Source organism: Lutra lutra, chromosome 7 (assembly GCF_902655055.1).
Source record: "Lutra lutra chromosome 7, mLutLut1.2, whole genome shotgun sequence".
Classification (NCBI taxonomy): domain Eukaryota; kingdom Metazoa; phylum Chordata; class Mammalia; order Carnivora; family Mustelidae; genus Lutra; species Lutra lutra.
Genome location: NC_062284.1, coordinates 81,938,155 through 81,958,071, shown reverse-complemented (window position 1 = coordinate 81,958,071; position 19,917 = coordinate 81,938,155). Strand labels below are relative to the sequence as shown.

Sequence of the window (19,917 nt, the reverse complement as noted above, 5' to 3'; positions counted from 1 at the left end):
ATAACTTACTTGCTGCTTCCAGTAACTCTGGATGAAGAGAATATGGAATTAAAGGGTCTGGCAGATCTGCAAAGAAAGCTTTAAGAGCTCCAGCTACAGCATTTACTGTTACTTCCATTGATACTAGACTGATATTATGATCTACAAGACAAAAATTTAAATTTATAAAATAAATTCTTTTTTATAAAATAAATTTTTAATATATTATAAGAGAAGTAAGCTAAACAGGTATTTGTAGATCCAGAGATTTTAGAATCTTCTCATCAGCCATGTTTCTTTACAGGCTGATTCATCTCGCCCCCACTCTTCTAGTAAGTTTGCCTGACATAAGGGAAGAGAGAACCAAGCAAGAAGCATCTTCTATTACAACAAAAAGTGCTGGGAGGCTTATAAATATGTTGAAGAACATTAGCTTTCACTAACATCTATCTTTTGAAATGTTTTGTTTACATAAGCTATTTAAAAAGGTAATAAGAAAACTGAAAGACAAAAGATAGGAATTAAGCACATAAATCTGAGTTTATACCTTCTAGCTTACGTTAATTTTTTAAATGAAATATTTTAAGTTCAACACTTAGCAGTGAAATTCTGACTTAAAAGACAAGAATGGAACATACTAAAGGTGTATCATAAGGTTAATTTGCTATTAAAAGAATTAATATTTTCCTTTTATAAGTACAATGCATACTTATGATGGAAAATGTATAAACACAGACTAACAAGAGAAAAAAATTACCCCTTCACCTAGAGATAATCACTGTTTATACTTTATTTTACCATATTTCCTTTTAGCCCTTTTCTACTCATTAAAAAAATAAAACAACCAGAAAAATCATAAATACATTTTATACTGGATTTCATTTTTAAGGCATTACCTAAGATTATTAAAATTTTACAGGCAATTTTAAAAAACTTTTCTGTGTGTGCTAGGTAACATTTAATTGTAATATAACTGAAAATTGAAAAAACAGTACCAAGAACCTATATATAATCCTTAACTCATTACTGGTCTTTTGCCCTAGTTTTAATGACCCCAAAATATTCTCCCAGATCTAACAATTTATATAATATTTTATTACTGAACATTTGGATTTTATTTAAAAGAATCACAGATACTATTATAAACACTTTTATATAATAAATCTTATTTTCTTAGGCTACATTCTCTGTAACAACAGCTACCTGAAGAATATTTAATATGGTTGTATAGAAAACTCTTCATTATCTCATTATTCATCATAGTTCATCTAATTACTCCCATTCTAAATATGATAAAGTTAGGATTTAGAAAAATTAACTTTCCTATGGCTCAAAGATAGTAAGTGGCAGAACCAGAAAACAAAACAGGAAATCTAATTCAAGAGGCCCTAGTATTCACCACTACCCGCTCCTTCATTATTGTTAAGTGAAAATGCACAAATTTGATATTATGAAGTCCAGTTTATCCAACAAAATATTTTTTTTAAAATTACATACTATATATACAATATACTTTTAAAGTAACGAAAACACACACAAATCTACAGTTTACGTGGCTATCTAATATTCTACTTATAAGCCCAGTGGACAGGCCCCCACCCCCTTTTTAAAAATTTCAGACAATGCTGCAATGAATGACCTTTCAAGTATATCTTGGTAAGCTTAAACTAAGACTTTGGTAACATAAATATTTTAAGTGTAATTTCTCTAGCAAAGATAATATGAATTTTAATAGATATACATGAACTGCTTCTCAAAAGTCAACATACCTGCTTGTCTACACTCTTTCAACAATCTTTTTCACAGATTATAAATCAAAACCAAATCTTTTTGTTTTAATTTTGTATCTATAAATCAGAGACAAAAGCATATTTTCATATACTTGGTTGGTCACTTTCTTCTGATGTGAACAGTTTAATCTAGCTAGGTAATATTCCACACCTTCTTCAACTTTATAGTTTGTCTCCTGATTTTATGTTTTATCCATCATCTCACATAGAATTCTTACATTTTTAGGTAGTCCAACTTATTATCTTGTCTATGCTTTCTGGGCTTCATATCAAATTTAGGCCTTTCCCTACTCTAAGATTACAAAAATATCCACTCCTTTTTCTCCATAATGCTCAGTTTTCATTTTTCCTATTTAAAACTTTGATTTCTTACAGAATTTGCTTTGAGTAGAGAATTGTTTTGCCTTCATTCCTAATGGCTAGCTGGCCCTATAGCATGAAAAAAAATTTCAACTGCATCTTTAAGTAAGTACTGTCTCTTAGATACAAAGATGCTGGTATCTCATAAGTTAATTTACTGCTTTTCTAATTCTGGTAATGGATCTTTATAGTTCTTCTATTTCCTGACTATGGTATTTATTCTATCACATACTTCTTATCCTTTTTTTTTTTTTTTTTTTTGTAAAGATTTTATTTATTTATTTGACAGAGAGACACACAGTGAGAGAGGGAACACAAGCAGGGGGAGTGAGAGAGGCAGAAACAGGCTTCCACTGATCAGGGAGCCTGATGCGGGGCTCGATCCCAGGACTCTGGGATCATGACCTGAGCCGAAGGCAGACACTTAACCACTGAGCCACCCAGGTGCCCCACATACTTCTAATCCTGTTTTAAAATCCTTACCCCTCAAAATCCCATAACCTTAGAAAATCAATCTTCCCACCATGAAATTTCAATAAGGAAAATAATTTAAAAAATGATTTTATTTTATATACCATACCTTGATCAAACTGCTTTTGAATATTGTCTTGATCAGTTTTGTTCCCACTAACACGGTAGAGTCCTTCAGTACATAATCCTAAAAGAAGAAAGAAATACACAAGCTTTTACACATACATACTTATCTACAACAAAGTTAATACTTAAGCTTATATACGTCTCAGTGACTTACAAAAACAAGGTGGTAAACTACTGTTAAGAATTAAATTTTTTAAAGGATCTCTTTTTAAATTCTCAATGGACTATTTTTTCTGTTTAATAATTTAGGACACCCAGGTTCCATGCAAAATGAGAAGCAGAGTTTCTCCTTATTTCTTCCACCAAATACAGCTAAAATTCCTGAGCACAATGAACAGAAAGTCAAAAGACTGGTAGAGAGAAGGTGAGCTAACTAATGACCCTGGAACTTGAAGAACAAAATAGGACAATGAGTTCTCCAGGTTTTCTTTTTGCCTTATACTGGACTGGGCAACAGAAGCCTGCAACCCAGAACTACCACTAAGCACAGGCAAAAAAAGGAAAAAAAGAAAGTAACAGAAAACCAACCACAACAAGAAAAACCTGCCTTCTCTAGTGAAAGGTATAGACTTAGCAAGACAAAACAAACAATAAACAAACAAAAAGAAAGTAAAACAAAACTTTTTTTTTTTTATCGTTAACTGCCCTTCTCTGGCCAAAGACATCAGTTGTGACCAAGCAGGGAGATTAGAATTCCACTTCTGCCCAGCAGCAAGAAAAGGGACACCTCGCCTTCCCCTTCCTGGAATGTCAAATAAGGGTGAATGGAGACTAAATCCTTAGGTAAGAGGGAAACTACCCTCCCCACCATGGCAGTGTTAGTAGAGCCTCATGGAGACCAAGTAGGGCATCTGGATTTCCAACCCCAACTTGAAGTAATGAAGCAGCTCTCCTTCCCTGCTGGTGCAGTGTCAGAAGAGGTCTGCTAAAACAGAAGATCCAAAATCTCATAGCATAATCTCCAAAATGTCTGGGAAAAAACAATAAAGCTAACTTCATTCATCATACCACAAAGAAAATTTCAACATGAATAAGGAAAGACAATTTAACAGACCCCAACACAAAGGCATCAGTTTTGGAATGAACTGACAAGAATTTTAAAGCAGCTATCATTAAATATTTCAATAAGCAATCATAAACACACTAGAAATAAAAAATAGTTAAATTTTAGCAAAAAATCAGAAATAAAGAAAGAACTGGAAATTTTAGAAGAAATAATAGAACCAGAATGGAGATGAGAGAGTAATGAATGAATGACCTTGAAAAATCAACTGAAATTACAGAATCTAAACACTTGAAGAAATTCTACTGAAGGGGGGGGCGGAGAAAGAAAGAAAAAAGAAAAGCCTCAGGGACTTGTAGAAAGTAACAAAGATCTAACATTTATATGTCACTGGCCAAAAGTCTACAGCTATATTCCACATTCCATCAAGTTCCTCAAAGCACTTCTAAAAGAAACTCAATTTGATAAGGCACTGTACTCTTATGATCAAAGGAGTAACAAAAAACAAGAAACAAATAGAAAACAAAACAAAACAAAAAAAAAAAGAATGAAAAAGTAGATTATCTGAAATATTCCTTGACCAATGTCACAACTTTTGCATGGGATAATGTATTATTAATTCCTTCTATTTTCCCACCTAGTTATTAGAATTACCTTAGTGTTTACAAAGAAAACACAACAGGAAAGAACAAAGTGTATCTCATGCTGGAGGAAAAAAGGTAATATTCAGAAATCCATGAACATAAAAGGGAGCAAAAATCCAATGACAAGTTTCATGGGCTAAAGTTGTATTTTTTAAATGTTACAAAATTTTACTGACATGATCAACATGAATTATTCTGTAATTAATGAAAGAAACCATACACCAAAGAATTTATTTTGTATGATTCCATTTATATCAAGTTCTAAAACAGGTAATACTTACCTAGAAGTGAGGGACAGGGGAATCAGAAGAGGTTATTGTGGGTGGTTGGAAAACTAATTGGAAGAGACGTAAAGGACGATGAAAATGTTATCTCTTGACAGGTATGTAGATCAAATAGGGGTATGCATTTGTCTCAACTCAATCTAAGTGTGTACCCTTAAGTTTGGTGCACTTCACTCTTTGTAACTGGACCTTAAAAAATTAAAACTGGGAGCACTTATGGAACTCTGCTTAGTAGGTTTTAAATCTAGAGTGTAATGTATACTTTTTGCACATTCCAGACTTCAGCAAATGAGTAAATATGTGGAGAACAAAAGGAGCAAGGATTCTCACTGTTGGAGAAGGAAATTAAAAATTAGGGTTTTTAACACACACTGCTACAGAAATAAGTACAGATACATACATAAGTGTATTTCTAAGCTTTCCTAGCTTTTTTGCTAAAATGGTCCATAAGCAGCCCTAATAGTGGTTTCTAAATACCATTCTCCACCAAAACAAATCTGAGCAATCTGGAACAAAGGCTAATTCCAAAGTTGAATCAGGAAAAGCACAAGCCAATCCTGGCTGGTTACATCCTGTGCCAGAAAACTGAAAAGTACTTAGAGAATTATGGGGACATATCTTCAAAGGACACAGAAGCCATGAAGGAGAGAGACTAAGCTGCAATGATCTGAATTATCAAAAATACATAAAAACATTAATGGATTACAGCTCATTGAGTATAGTAAAGAATGGATGAATCCATATCAATATAAATAAAAAGTTAATAAAGTTTTAACTTCAGTGATGAAGTCTGGTAGATATAGCACCAAATAATCAATCAGTACACCTATATTGGGACACACTGACATTTTGTGTCAACAGATGATGTACTTAAAAAGACATATCACCCTGGTGGTATTTCTAACAAAAAAGCATAATTCAAATCTAGTAACGAGGAAATACCACACAAACTCAAGTTGAGGAAGAAAGAAGAGTTCATCTGTATGGTGAAATGTCAACCATTAACACAGGAGAAATAATAGAGATTTAAAAAATCAATGAAGACTAAAACTAGTGGCTAGAAGTCTGATGATAATTTCAAAAATGCTTTTGAATTAAAGGGGTTTAAAAAGACATGAACATTAAATGCAATGCACTTAAATTAAATTATATCCTAGACTGTCCCTCTCATAAAGAATTAAATGGCCCAAAATGTCAATAATGCTGAGGTTGACAACCACTGACATAGTGATGAGCATTTAATATTTCTTGCTAAATGAAAATTTTAAGGTACTTAATCATATGTACTAAAAATCTTGCCTTCCATTCACTAATATTTAAAGGATGTAAAATAAATAAACAAACAAAAAACATCCCCAACTCACTTACCTAGATGTGAACTATCAAAGTTTCACCTGGACTTAAATCACCTGAAGTATCTATTGTGGGCCTCCCAATAATAAAGGCATTAGAAATCTATTCTAACACTCCAAAACTAAATATAAAAATTTAGAAATTTAGGATAACTTTTAACCAAGTATCCTTTTTTCTTTTATTAGAAAAGTGCCTAACCCTTTGCTGTACAAGGTTCTTAGTATCTCAAAATGGTCTGTTTGAATTACTAATATAGGATATCAAACAAGAGTTTCACAGACTGTTTCTGTATACCTTTAGGTTGAAATAATCCTAAATCATAAAACGGATCACAAATTAAGGTGTGTAGATAACCCATAAATTAGGAAAATATCTCCATGAGGAACGGCATCAGTAAGAGATGGAGACAGGAATTTCAGGGCTTGGTTCCCCCAGAAAAGCAACTAATGTGTGGTCAAAAAGTGTAAGAATAAATTGTTGCAGAACTCTGAAATCTAGTTTAAAAAAAAAAAAAAAAACAAAAAAAGCCACAACCACTTAAAGGCTTGGTGAAGAAAGGAGCTTTTAATTGTCCATCTACCACTGAAATACCCTTACATTTCAGATTGGCCATGACCATACTGATGCAGTCTGTGCTCTGGGCAAAGGTTTCAAGGGCCAGAGGGAACAGAGATCTTGTTTTCAAAGAACTGTGGTGATGGGTTTTCATCTGTCTCCCAGATGGAAAAGCACAAGGGCTTGCTTGTGTTTCAATCAACATGAAGTGTCCCAGGGCTAAGGTGGCTTTCTCTGGCATATAAAGGCACAAGTATAGGCTGTAGCAATTTGGAGCAAGGGACAACAGTCAGGACAAGCAATGGGAGGGAAAGCCTATGATGGAAGATGTTAACCAGGGAGACAGTGGCATATTACGGCTTTTAACACGCTCCTACATATACTGGGGAATCAAGAAGCCCACATACATGCTCAGGGCTAGATACATCCTCAGAAAAAGCCTGACAAGGTTAGAAACTTTCATTTCTAGGCTGACCACAGGCTCTGCTCAACCTGGAAGTGAAGGCTCAGGCAGAGTGATAAATGGCTTGGGTTAAGTGTTCAAAGAGTGCCCCAATACAATCTGCAAAGATTTGGAAAGGACTTTTCCCAATGACATCAAGTATTTAATCGTCAAAACACTAGCTAAACACTAAGCTAATGGAGTACAGACTTCAGTGGCCACAAATGACAAAGAATACACACATTACAAACAAGAGTAGTTTAGAAAAGTCACCAAACTAGCAAACATAATCAATAAACAACAACAGAAACCCTGCTAAGGAGAATTTCCAAAGATACCACAATAATGAAAACCCCAAAATAGGTTTTCAAAAACATATTAAGAGACAGAAAGAAACAAAACAATATGGTACACTCAAGAAACAAGAGAAATAAACAGAAACTGTCCATGAGGAAACCCAGTCTTTGTACTATGTAAAAACTTTAAATCAACTGTTTAAAAAAATGTATTAACAAAGAACTGAAAGGAACAAGGAGAATGATCACAATAGTGAGTATCAATAAACAGATAAAAATTATAAAAAGAGGGGCGCCTGGGTGGCTCAGTGGGTTAAGCCGCTGCCTTCGGCTCAGGTCATGATCTCAGGGTCCTGGGATCGAGTCCCGCATCGGGCTCTCTGCTCGGCAGGAAGCCTGCTTCCTCCTCTCTCTCTCTCTCTCTCTCTCTGCCTGCCTCTCTACTTGTGATCTCTCTCTCTCAAATAAATAAATAAAAAATAAAATCTTAAAAAAAAATTATAAAAAGAACTAAAGAGAAACTCTGGATCTCAAAATCAGAATAAAGAAAATGAAAAATTCACTACAGAAGGGCACCTGGTAAGTCAGTTGGGTGTCTAACTCTTAGTTTTGGCTCAGGTCATGATCTCATGGGTCATGGTAGTGATCCCTAAGTTGGGCTCTGCGCTCAGCAGGGAGTCTGAAGATTCTCTCCACTGCCCCTCCTTCCACTCACATGTGTGCTCTCTCAAATCAATCAATCAATCAATCAATCCTTAAAAAAAAAAAAAAAAAATTCACCAGACAGGTTTAAGAGCAGATTTTATCAGCAGAATTTACCACCAGGTAGAAGAAATAGTGAACTTAAAGACTGGCTGGTTGAGATTATCTAGTTTGAGGGAATGAAGAAAAATTAACAAAACCTAAGAGATTTTTGGGACACCATCAGGTTTACCAACCTATGCACAAGGGCTTTCCCAGGTGGAAAGGAAAATATCTGAAGAAAAAATGGCCAAGGGGTGCCTGGATGACTTAGCAGGTTGAGGGTCTAGCTTTTGATTTGGGTTCAGGTCATGATCTCAGGGTTGTGAGATCCAGACCCGCACTGGGCTCCATGACGGGAGCTTTTTGAAGAAATACTTATATAGAGAGTTTCATAAAGGCACTATTCACAAGAGACACAAAATGTAAATAACCCATAAACCCATCACTGGGTGAATGGACAAACAAAATGTATATAAGGAGTAACTTCATGCTTCATGGGTACAGGATTTCCTCCGGAGTGATGAAATACTTTGGAATTAATTAGAAGTGATGTTTACACAACACTGTGAATATACTAAATGCTACTGAATTGTACAATTTAAAGTGGTTAAGTTATATGTTATGTGATTTTTACCTCAAAAAAAAAAAATTCAAAAGCTCATGTAGGGGGAAAAAAAAAATCAAGCACTGTGGGAGTATATAAGCTTATTCAAGGTATATGTTACACAATTAAAAATGCATTGTTGGGGCACCTGGATGGCTCAGTTGGTTAAGCGCCTGGACTCTTGGTTTTGGCTCAGGTCATGATATCAAGCCCTGCAGTGGGCTCCACACTCAGCACAGAGTTTGCTTGACATTCTCTCTCTCCCTCTGCCCCTCCCCCTACTTGCACACACACTTTCTCTCTAAAATAAATAGGTAGAGAGAGGGGAAGAGAGAAATAAAATCTTAAAAATACATTCTTATTGTTTGACAGAAATGTAAACACCACAGGTGGAGGTATATGGGTAAACAGTAGTATTAAGGCAAAACCCTATTTCAAGAAAACTGCACAATGCAATGTGCATTCAGACAAAATAGAACAATCTACATTAATCAGTTATTTAAAAAATTAAATAATTTATTTGGAAATGCTAAATCAACAAACTTGTCATTACAGTATGCTTATGATGTACTCATCAGATTCTCTGAGAATATGGAACTGGGGACTCAGCATGTAATTCAAACTGAGACATAAAAATGTAGGATGTGTAAACATACAAGGTAAGTCTAGAGAGAGGAAAGGACACAGAAAAACAGATGATACTACTGTCTTGATTCTAGTCCACTGGGGACAGATGCTTCTGGCTTCCAGAAATAAATTTCCTTTCAATTAAATGTTACTTTTTGCATTTGGTTTCTTGCAACCAAAATTAGGATTTTAAAAGCCTTAATTCCTAGGCTACAGATTCTTTTTTTCCCTTCTTTTACGCACTCAGTATTTTTAAGTAGAAGACACATTTGGGGGTAGGGAGACAACTGGATTAGAAGCAGTGTAAATATGATTTAAAAAGATCTTGATATGGTAGTGACAATGGAAAACAGACAGAAGAAAAATACTACTAAGAAAGATCAAGGCTTAGTAATTAATGCTGTGTGGGCACAAAGGGTGAAAGAGGAGTCAGATAAATGAAATACCTTTGCCCAGATTAACTGGGAAAAAGAAACTGGCACTATCGAAAAGGAAATCAAGAGAAGGAGTGGTGTGGGGGAAAAGGAACTGAACTTTAATCTTAAATGCCAAGATATCACATCTAAATAGGAAAGTTCAATAGGCAGTCGGCAACACAGAAAACACGGGGTGTGAAAAAAAGATCTGGGAGTCATTTTCTTAGATGTGGTATCCCAAGTCTAAAACAAAATGTGTAACAGAATATGCATAAATGAGATGAACACCAAATGAGGCAGCTATATCTTACTGAATTAATTAAAAGTGTACTTCATAAATGCAGAAAAGATATGAACATGTGGATCCCTACTATGGTGTGTTTTTATTTGAACCAGGATTTAATATTCCTTAATACAACACCTACTATGGGCTGTGTATTAGAGTATACATGTGATGAAAGACATAAAATATACTGTCCCTGATATGAATCAGTAGGTAGTTCAACAGGCCAGTTATTTTAAGTCTTAAAACAATGGCTAAAGTAAAATGTCCATCAATTTCAAGCTGAGTATAGTATAATTTTTCATATTGTAAAAGTTTATAAATCCAGACAAAATATTTTAAGAAAATAAAAGTACAGACCAGTATCTCTCATGAACACAGATGCAAAAATCCTCAGCAAATTATTAGCAAACTGAATTTTTAAAAAGTGTAAAAAAGATGATATACTATGAACAAGTGGGTTTTACCACAGGTAATCAAGGTTGTCCAATATTCAAAAACCATTAAATCAAACAATCCATCAAATTATTAGCCTAAAGAAGAAAAATCACACAATCATACCAATATACAGAAAAAGCATCTGACAGAATCCAACACTCATTTATGATTAAAAACTCTCAGCAAACAAGAAACAGAGGGGAACTTCCTTAATATGATAAAGACTATCTATAAAAAAAGAAACCTATAGCAAACATCATACTTAATAGTAAGAAACCTAGAACTTTCTCATTAAAATCAGGTACAAGGCAAGGATGTCCCCACTCACCATGCCTTTCGACAGTATTTTTGGAAATCCTTGCCAAAGCAATACAGCAAAAAAAAGGAAATCAAAAGCATAAAGACTGGGAAGAAAAACTATCTTTTTTTTTTTTTTTTAAAACAAATGACACAATCTTCTATGTATTAAGTCAACAGGCTAAAATCTGGAGTAAGTAATTATAGCAAGGCTGCAGGATACAAGGTTAACATATGGAAGTCAGTTACTTCCTCCTTTATATACCAATGAACAAGTGGAACTTGAAATTAAAAACATGATACCATTTACATTAGCACTCCCCAAAATGAAATACTTAAGTATAAATTCAACAAACTTGTATAAGATCTACATGAGGAAAACCACAAAACTGATGATAAAACTTGAAGAACTAAGTGGAGAAATATTCCATGTTCATAGATAGGAAGACACAATATTGTCAACATGTCAGTTCTTCCCAACTTGATTTACATATTCAACACAATCCAATCAAATTCCTATTTCTATTATCAAATTATAGTAGTTTTATTATAAATATCAACTAAAAATAAAATAAAAAATAAGTATCAACAAACTGATTCTAAATTTTACATAGAGAGGCCAAGACTCAAAGCAAATACAATATTCAGAGAGAAGAATAAAGTTGGAGGACTGACACTACCTAACTTTAAAACTTACTATAGAGCAACAGTAAACAAGACCATGTGGTATTAAGAAAACATAGGGAAACAGAACAGAATAGAGAACCCAGTAACAGACACCTACAGAGTCAACTAATCTTTAACCAAGGAGCAAAGGCAATAAATACAACAGGGCAAAGATAATCTTTTCAACAAATGGTGCAAGAAAAGCTATATATCTACATTTTAAAACAACAACAAAACAAACCTAGATATAAACCTTTCACCCTTGACAAAAATGAACTCAGAATGGAATATAAATGTAAAAGTTAAATGACTTAAATACAAAACACAGCAATACAGTGTGTCTTAAATATAAGACACACTGCTGTCTTCTACTGCCTAGAAGACAGTAGTAGAAAACCTAGATAACCTTGGGTATGTATGGTGATGCCTTTTTAGATACAACACTGAAGACACAATCCCTGAAGGAAATATTGATAAGCTGGACTTCATTAAAACTAAAAATTTCTGTTCTGTGAAAAACAGTATTTTGAGAATTAGAAGACAAGTCACAGACTGGGGAAAAAATATCTACAGAAGACGTATCTGATAAAGGATTGTTATCCAAAATATACACAGAACACTTAAAACTCAATAAGAAAACAAGTCCATTACAAAACAGGCTAAAGACCTTAATAGACACCATAAAGGAAGAGATACTGATGGCAAATAAGAGTATGAAAATATGTTCTACATATTAAAAACTGCAAATTAAAACAATGAGATACCGCTACATACCTATTAAAATAATACTGACAAAGCCAACTGCTAGCAAAGATGTGGAAAAACAGTAACTCTCATTCACAGTTGGTGAGAATGCAAAATGGAAGATACTTTGGAAGACAGTTTGGCAGTTTCTTACAAAACAAAACACATTCCTTACTGTACCATCCAGCAACTGCACTTCTTATTTACCCAAAGGAGTTGAAAACTTACATCCACACAACAATCTGAAGACTATGTTCATAGCATTTTAATTCATAATTGCCAAAAGCTGGAAGCAATCCAGACAAACTGTAGCACATCCAGACATCATGGAATTATTAAGTGCCAAAAAGAAATAAGTTATTAAGCCATGAAAAGACATGGAAGAATCTTAAAATGCATATTACTAAGTGAAAGAAGCCAATCTGGAAAGCTTACATACTATATGATTCCAACAACAGGACACCATGGAAAGGCAAAATGATGGCAAATAAAAATATCAGTTGCTGCCTAGGGTAGAGGAAGGGAGAATGGGGAAGAGATGAATAGGTAGAACACAGAGAAATTTTAGCGCAGTGAAAACTGTATGTTATTATAATGATGGATATTATCATTACACATTTGTCTAAACCCACAGAATGTACAAAACCAAGAGTGAAGTCTAATGTACACTAGGGACTTTGGGTGATTTTGATGCATTAATGTAGGCTGAACCTTGGTAAAAAACGTAGTGTTCTGATGAGTGATGCTAGTAAGGTGGGGTGGGGTCCACATGCGGAAGTAAGGAATATATGGGAATATATACCTTCTTCTCAATTTTGTTATAAACTTAAAATTGCTCTAAAAAATGCATCTATTTATATATATCAAGCTTATAATGGTGAACTAACATCAGGACACCTAGGTGGCTCAGTGAGTTAAAAGCATCTGTCTTTGCTGGGTCCTTGGATCAAGTTCCGCATTGGGTTCCTTGCTCAGTGGGTAGCCTGCTTCTCCCTCTGCCTGCAGCTCCCTGTTAGTGCTCTTTCTCTTTCTCTGACAAATAAATAAAATCTTAAAAAAAAAAAAAAGGATGAACTAATATCAATGCAGTAAGACTCTTCTACTAGTGTTAAGTAACATATTAGGCAAAGGCTATTACATGAATAATAAAGCTAACGGCAGTACTTTTTCTTTTTTGCAGTATTTTCTTAATTAATAAAAAACAGTATCTTAAATTCCACTGGGGGGAGGGTGGAAAAGATATGTATATTATTACAACTCAAATTTACTGAATTAAAACATGTCACCACCTGAGTGGCTCAATCGGTTAAATGGCTGCCTTTAGCTCAGGTCATGATCTGGGGGTCCCAGGATCAAGCCCCATGTCAGGCTCCCTTGCTCAGTAGGAAATCTGCTTCTCCCTCTCCCTCTGTCCCTCTTCCAGCTTGTGCTATCACTCTCAAATGAATATAATCTTTAAAAAAAATTTTTAAAAAGTCACTATATTTTCCAGCCACTAAATCTTTAATATTTGAGAAAAAAACAATAATAGCTCTCCAATCTTTCATTTTGTTATTTTCCTTACTATAATGTTAAAGTTTCATAAGCAGGCTTGCCTAGCTGGCTCAACCGGTACAGCATGCGACTCCTGACCTCAGGGTCATGAGTTTGAACCCCATGCTGGGCACAGAGATTATTTAATACATTTTTTAAAAAATAAAGTTCATAAAAACGATACTACTTTACAACATTTTCATCCCCTGTTCAAAATAACAATGCCTTATGATAAAGATAAAGAAATAAGCTTTGAAAAGTAGTGACTTTCTCAAGGTCACACACTGAACAAGCTAGGGTAATTAGTTTGTCACATTCAATACATGCTTACTTGTTTTATGGTGCATACTTTCTACCACTTCAGGCTGGGCATAGAAAACTCAGGTCTTAAATACTTTTCTGAAAAAACCAAAACTACAAGCATATAAAGATGTACATATAAGAGGATAACTGCCAGTATTGAATGTTTGGAGACTTATGTTCAGAAATACAGGGTAATTGAATAAACCATGACCATAATGCTGTTGTTCATGTACTAAAATCATTATAAAACCATGTTTAATTATCCCCTTCTGAAAAAGCTATGTATGCTTCAAGGTGTAGAAAACCTTAACTCTTGATCATAATAAACTTAAAAGTGATTTTTCAGTCTACTTTTATAGACTTATCTGCACTTTTCTTCTTGCTGTAACGAAAGAGAGAACTCCTTTCCTTAACAACAACAATAAAACAACTCTGAAGATCATCAAAAGTCACCTGTAAGTGCTAATGGTAAATGGAGCTAGACTCCAATTGTATGACCTCAGATCTGTTACTTAATTTCTCTGAACATGTTTCTACTTCTGTAAAACAGATAAAACAACCATACATACAACTCATACAGGTTGAAAACTACATGAATATACAAGTTATTTTATAGTATACTAAAAATTACTATACAAACAGTAAATATTCCATAAAAGCTGATTAACTTATAAAGGAAGCATCTGGAACAGCTTTCACCTAAGAACAGTCTCTTTCCACAGAAAAACCAGAAAATATCTTACACATTGAGTCACCTTCATCCATTATTATTACAATGCAAAACTTGTGTTTTTATGATATTATAACTTAGTGGGGCCAAGCATAATGCAAATTACCCAGTTGCTATACATTTAAATTATTGTAAGTTTCACTGCAACAGAAATGTCTCCATTTCTCATCTTTTCATGCAGTCTTTGTGTTCACATGAGAAAACAATAAATGTTAACTGTAGTTTGGAAAATAAAAAGACTGAAATATTCATATGTAACAACGTCACAAGGACAAATATGGTTATTATGAAAAAACTGTTTAAACATTTATTAAGTAAGGAGTTACTTACATGTGCCATAGCCATGGGTTTTAGGACCCAGGGGTCCCCCACTCATGATATTGTCTAAGGGCAATGATGTAAAAACAAACGACAACAATAACAAAAAAGCATTACTTAAGACTCAATGAGTAACTACTTAAAGAAGATAGTATTCCTGCTAACAGATAAAAATATATTTCAGAGTCAGAAACCATAAAAAAGTAGTATTAATATATCAGGAAAACCTCAAGGAATTTCTGCTAGACACAACATACTAAAACTAAAGAAGTTCATTAAGAGACTAACTTATAATTCCTGGTTTCTCTGGTTTTGAAAGAGTCCTACCTTCAGAATCTATTTAGGCATTCCTGGGTTAGAGTCCTTGAAATTTTTTTCCCTACATTTTACAGTTTTTCAATTTGCTGCTTTGCTGGTAGTATACCTTCTGCTGCTGATAATCTTATCTTGCTCTTCCAATTTGACAATGATTTGGACAAATCTGAACTCTTATACATTGCTGATGGAAATATAAAATGGTGAATCCACTACAGAAAATAATTTGATAGCTCCGCAAAAAGACAAACACAGAATTACCATGACTCAACATTCAACTCCTGGGTACATACCCCAAAGAACTGCAACAGGTACTCAAAACAAATGTTTGTATATGAATGTTCACAGCAACAGTGTTTACAATTGTCAAACGTGGAAACAAGCTAAATGTCCACCAACTTATCAACGAATAAACAAAATGTGGTAAATCTACACAAATACATATGCTATAACACAGATGAACACTATGCAAAGTAACAGATGCCAGACAAAAGGTTACATAATGTATGATTCCATATATATGAAATATTCAGGATAAGTAAATCCACAGAGACAATAAGCAGGTTGGTGGTTGCCACTCTTGGGCCAAGGGAGGAATAGGGAAAGGAGTAACTACTACCTCTACTACCTCTAGGGTGATAAAAATCTTTGGAACTAGATAAGGTGGTGGTTGCACAACACTGTACATGCACTACGGGTCACCGAACTGGGCATTTTTATATGGCTAATTTTATGTCATATGAATTTTATCTCAACAAAAATGTATCATTCTAAATCACCTGACTTTATGTTCAATGCTGATATTGATGCTTCCTTATTAAAATTTTCCTCCTCTCTAGTGTTTTAAAGCCTATTCTTTTTATAGCTTATTTGCACTGAGCTTTTCTTCTCACTCCGTATAGTCACCCTCAATTTCATTAACACATAGCTTACATTAATAACTATATAATGAAAATTACCAATTTTTTTTTTTCGTTACCGAAGTCTTAAGACTAAATCATTTTCCAAAGATCCACAGCCATACATTCAATGGAGTCTTGGGGCTTTTATATGGATAACCCATAGGCAACTGACAATTTAACATGTACATAATGAATCCATTACCAAAATGTCATTTCTGCTTTTCATACTACAATTTCTGATGTATGGAATGGTTGAATCACTATTATTGTACACCTAAAACTAATATAACACTATGTTAACTATACTGAAATTTTTAAAAAATTGCAGAATTAAAATATGTAATAGTGGAACAAGGGATGGAAGGTTAAATATATTGTTACTAGGTTCTAAATTGTACATTACAGTGGTGTAATATCTGACAATGAGCTGTGATTAAAGATATATATCTCAAACACTAAGCATATCACTTAAAAGACCTAAGACAGACATAACTGATAACCCAAATTTGGGTTAAAACAAAATTTTTTAAAAATTCAATTAATCCAAAAGATGGTAGGAAAAGAAGAAAAAAGGAATAATAATCACACAGACAAAAAGAAAACAAAAACAAGATGGGAGATTTAAAACCAGTTATACTGATAATTATAATAAAAACCAATGACCTAATAAATACTCCAATGACACAAATGAATTATCAAATCCACTAACATGCTGCCTGCAAGAAGCTAAACTAAATATAAAGATACAAATAGGCTACAAGGATGGAAAAGATATACCACGCAAACATTACTCAAGGAAAATACCACTGGCTATCTTAATATTACATAAAGTAGTCTTAAGAAGGAATATTATAAAGCATAAAGCGAATCTTTTTTATAACTAAGTTCATCAAGCAGACATAATCCTAAATGTATATGCAACTAAACAAATTTCAAAACACATGAAGCAAAACCTAACAGAACGGAAAAGGAGAGAGACATACATAATCATGAGGGAGAGCAGACTGCAACAGTATTTTTTAATTAAAAAAAAAAAAAAAGTCAACAAAAAAAAATCAGTAGGGATCTATGAGAATTTTTAAAGAACATCTCGTGACCTAACTTATATTTACAGAACTCTTCACCCAACACCTTAATAAAACATTCTATTCAAGGTCCCATGGAACACTATTCAAAACAGAGTATATTCTGAGCTATAAAACAATCTAAATAAACTTACAGTGAAATCAAACTGCTTGTTTTCCGAATGCAACAGAATTAAACTAGAAATGAGTAACAAGATATCTGGAAAACATTCAGAAATAAAATACTTCTGGGGTGCCTGTGTGGCTCAGTTGGTTAAGCATCTGCCTTTGGCTCAGGTCATGATCCCAGGGTTCTGGGATCCTGGGATCCTCCTTGCTCAGTGGGGAGCCTGCTTCCACCTCTCCCTCTAATAAATAAGAAATAAAACCTTTTAAAAAAATAAAATACTTCTAAATAACCAATGAGTTAAATTTTTAAAAAAATCAAAAGGGAAGTTACAAAGTATTCCAAACTGAATAAAAATGTAAACATACCAAAATCTGTGGTATGCAGGTAAAACAATGCTTAGAGGAAAATATTTAAAATTAAATGTTATAGTAAAGACTGGTCAAAATCATTAATCTGGGCTTCTACTTTAAGACACTGTAAAGAAGCCAAATGAAAGCAGAAAAAGGGAATTAAAAGTGGAATTCACTGAATTAAAAAATAGACAAAAGACAGGAAACAAAAATCAATAAAACAAAAAGTTGGTTCTTTGAAAAGATCAGTAATATTGATAAATATCTCATGAGAGGGGTAAAAAAAGACAAACTAGTGATGCAAAACCAAAATAGAAGGTATCACTACAGATGCTACAGGCATTAAAACATGGATAAGGAATTCTATAAACAAGCTTATGCCATCCTGGGTGAAATAGACAAACCCCTTGAAAGACACACACAAAAAACAATGCTTACTCAAGAAATCAAAAATCCATAAAGCCCAGTATCTACTTAAAATAATTTTTAATCCATAGTTAAAAACCTTCTCATAAATAAAATTCCAGGTCCAAACAGTTTCACTGGTGAATTATACTAAAATTTAAAGAAGGAAATATTACCAATTCTGTATAAACTTTTTAGAAAAGACTCAAGTCTGTGATGCCAATTTTATTCTGATACCAAACCAGAAAAAGACAGACATCGCAAATATTGAAAACTATAGACCAATATCCCCCAGGAAGCAGAAATCCTTAACATTTCAATAAATTGAATCTATCAGTATCTAAAAAAGACAAAACATTATGACCAAGTGGTATTTATCCCAGGGATGCAAGTTTAGTTTAACATTTGAAGATCAATTCATATAACTTACCATATAAACAGACTTTAAAAAGAACAATATGATCACCTCAACAGATGAAGGAAAGTCACATGACAAAATCGACATTCATTTTGGATACAAGGAAACAAGAACAGAAGGGAACTTCTCAATCTGATAAAGAGCATCTACAAATCCCCAACAGCTAGCTATCATTATCATCATACTTCATGATGAAACACTGGATGCTTTTTGGGATGATGAAAATGTTCTGTATCTTGACTGTGGTGGTGCTTAAATGACTACAGAGTTATCAAAACCTCACTGTACAATTAAAATTGGTGAATTTCACTGTATGTAAATCATCAATGAAGTTGAATTTAGAACTAACATAACGGCTTCTTCAAGGTTGTTTAAAAAGTTTAGTCCTTTAAATAAGGCCTCTTGATTGATTCTAACAGTAAAAGTACTGCTCATTTACACCACTATGTCTATGGAACTCCAAACAACAAAATACGACTTTTATTTTTATTTTTTTTTAAGATTTTATTTATTGATTTGACAGAGAGAGAGAGATCACAAGTAGGCAGAGAGGCAGGCAGATAGAGAGGGACGCAGGCTTCCCACTGAGCAGAGAGCCTGACGTGGGCCTCAATCCCAGGACCCTGAGATCATGACCTGAGCCGAAGGTGGAAGCTTAAGTCACTGAGCCACCCAGGCACCCAAAGTACGACTTTTAAATAGTAAGTATCTGATATATATTTACATTGTAAGTAAAACCTTCAAAAGATGGTTGTGCTGTAAGTGCATAATGAGAATTCAACACTGAACTCAAGCAACTGAGAATTTTCTGCTAAAACTCATCTGCATTAATTCGTAAAATCAAATACACTACCACTACCACCACCAAAGAATTGGGCTTTAATCTTCTATATGACTACTCTTACGGTCTTATGTTACCTTAGTACACTTCTAACAAAGCACTTAAATATATAAAATTTCCTGTCAGTTAACCGAATTAATTCAAATTATGCTAAGAACTGGGGTAGAATTTAATTTGATCTTACACTTGGAATTCATTCATTTTCCTCATACCAAATCACTCAATTACCGTGAAAATATTCAAGAAATGGGAATTTTTTTTTTTAAGATTTTATTTATTTATTTGACAGAGATCACAAGTAGGCAGAGAGGCAGGCAGATAGAGGGGAAGGGAAGCAGGCTCCCCGCTGAGCAGAGAGCCCGATGTGGGGCTTGATCCCAAGACCCTGAGATCATGACCCGAGTCGAAGGCAGAGGCTTTAACCCACTGAGCCATTCAGGCACCCCAAGAAATGGGAATTTTTAACTATAAAAAAATAAATGTACA

The 19,917-nt window shown here is 34.0% G+C and overlaps 1 protein-coding gene across 5 annotated transcripts in view; it reads right to left on the bottom strand.

The window, feature by feature from the left end:
* Window positions 1-19,917, bottom strand: part of ARHGAP5 (Rho GTPase activating protein 5) — a 73,209-nt gene that overhangs the window by 8,897 nt on the left and 44,395 nt on the right. For all 5 annotated transcript variants that reach the window (XM_047736391.1, XM_047736393.1, XM_047736392.1 and 2 more), the window contains 2 exons: window positions 2,710-2,787; window positions 10-141 (listed from right to left, as the gene is read on the bottom strand). In XM_047736391.1, coding sequence (XP_047592347.1) covers window positions 10-141; window positions 2,710-2,787 — 210 coding nt within the window. The remainder of the gene's footprint in view (window positions 1-9; window positions 142-2,709; window positions 2,788-19,917) is intronic.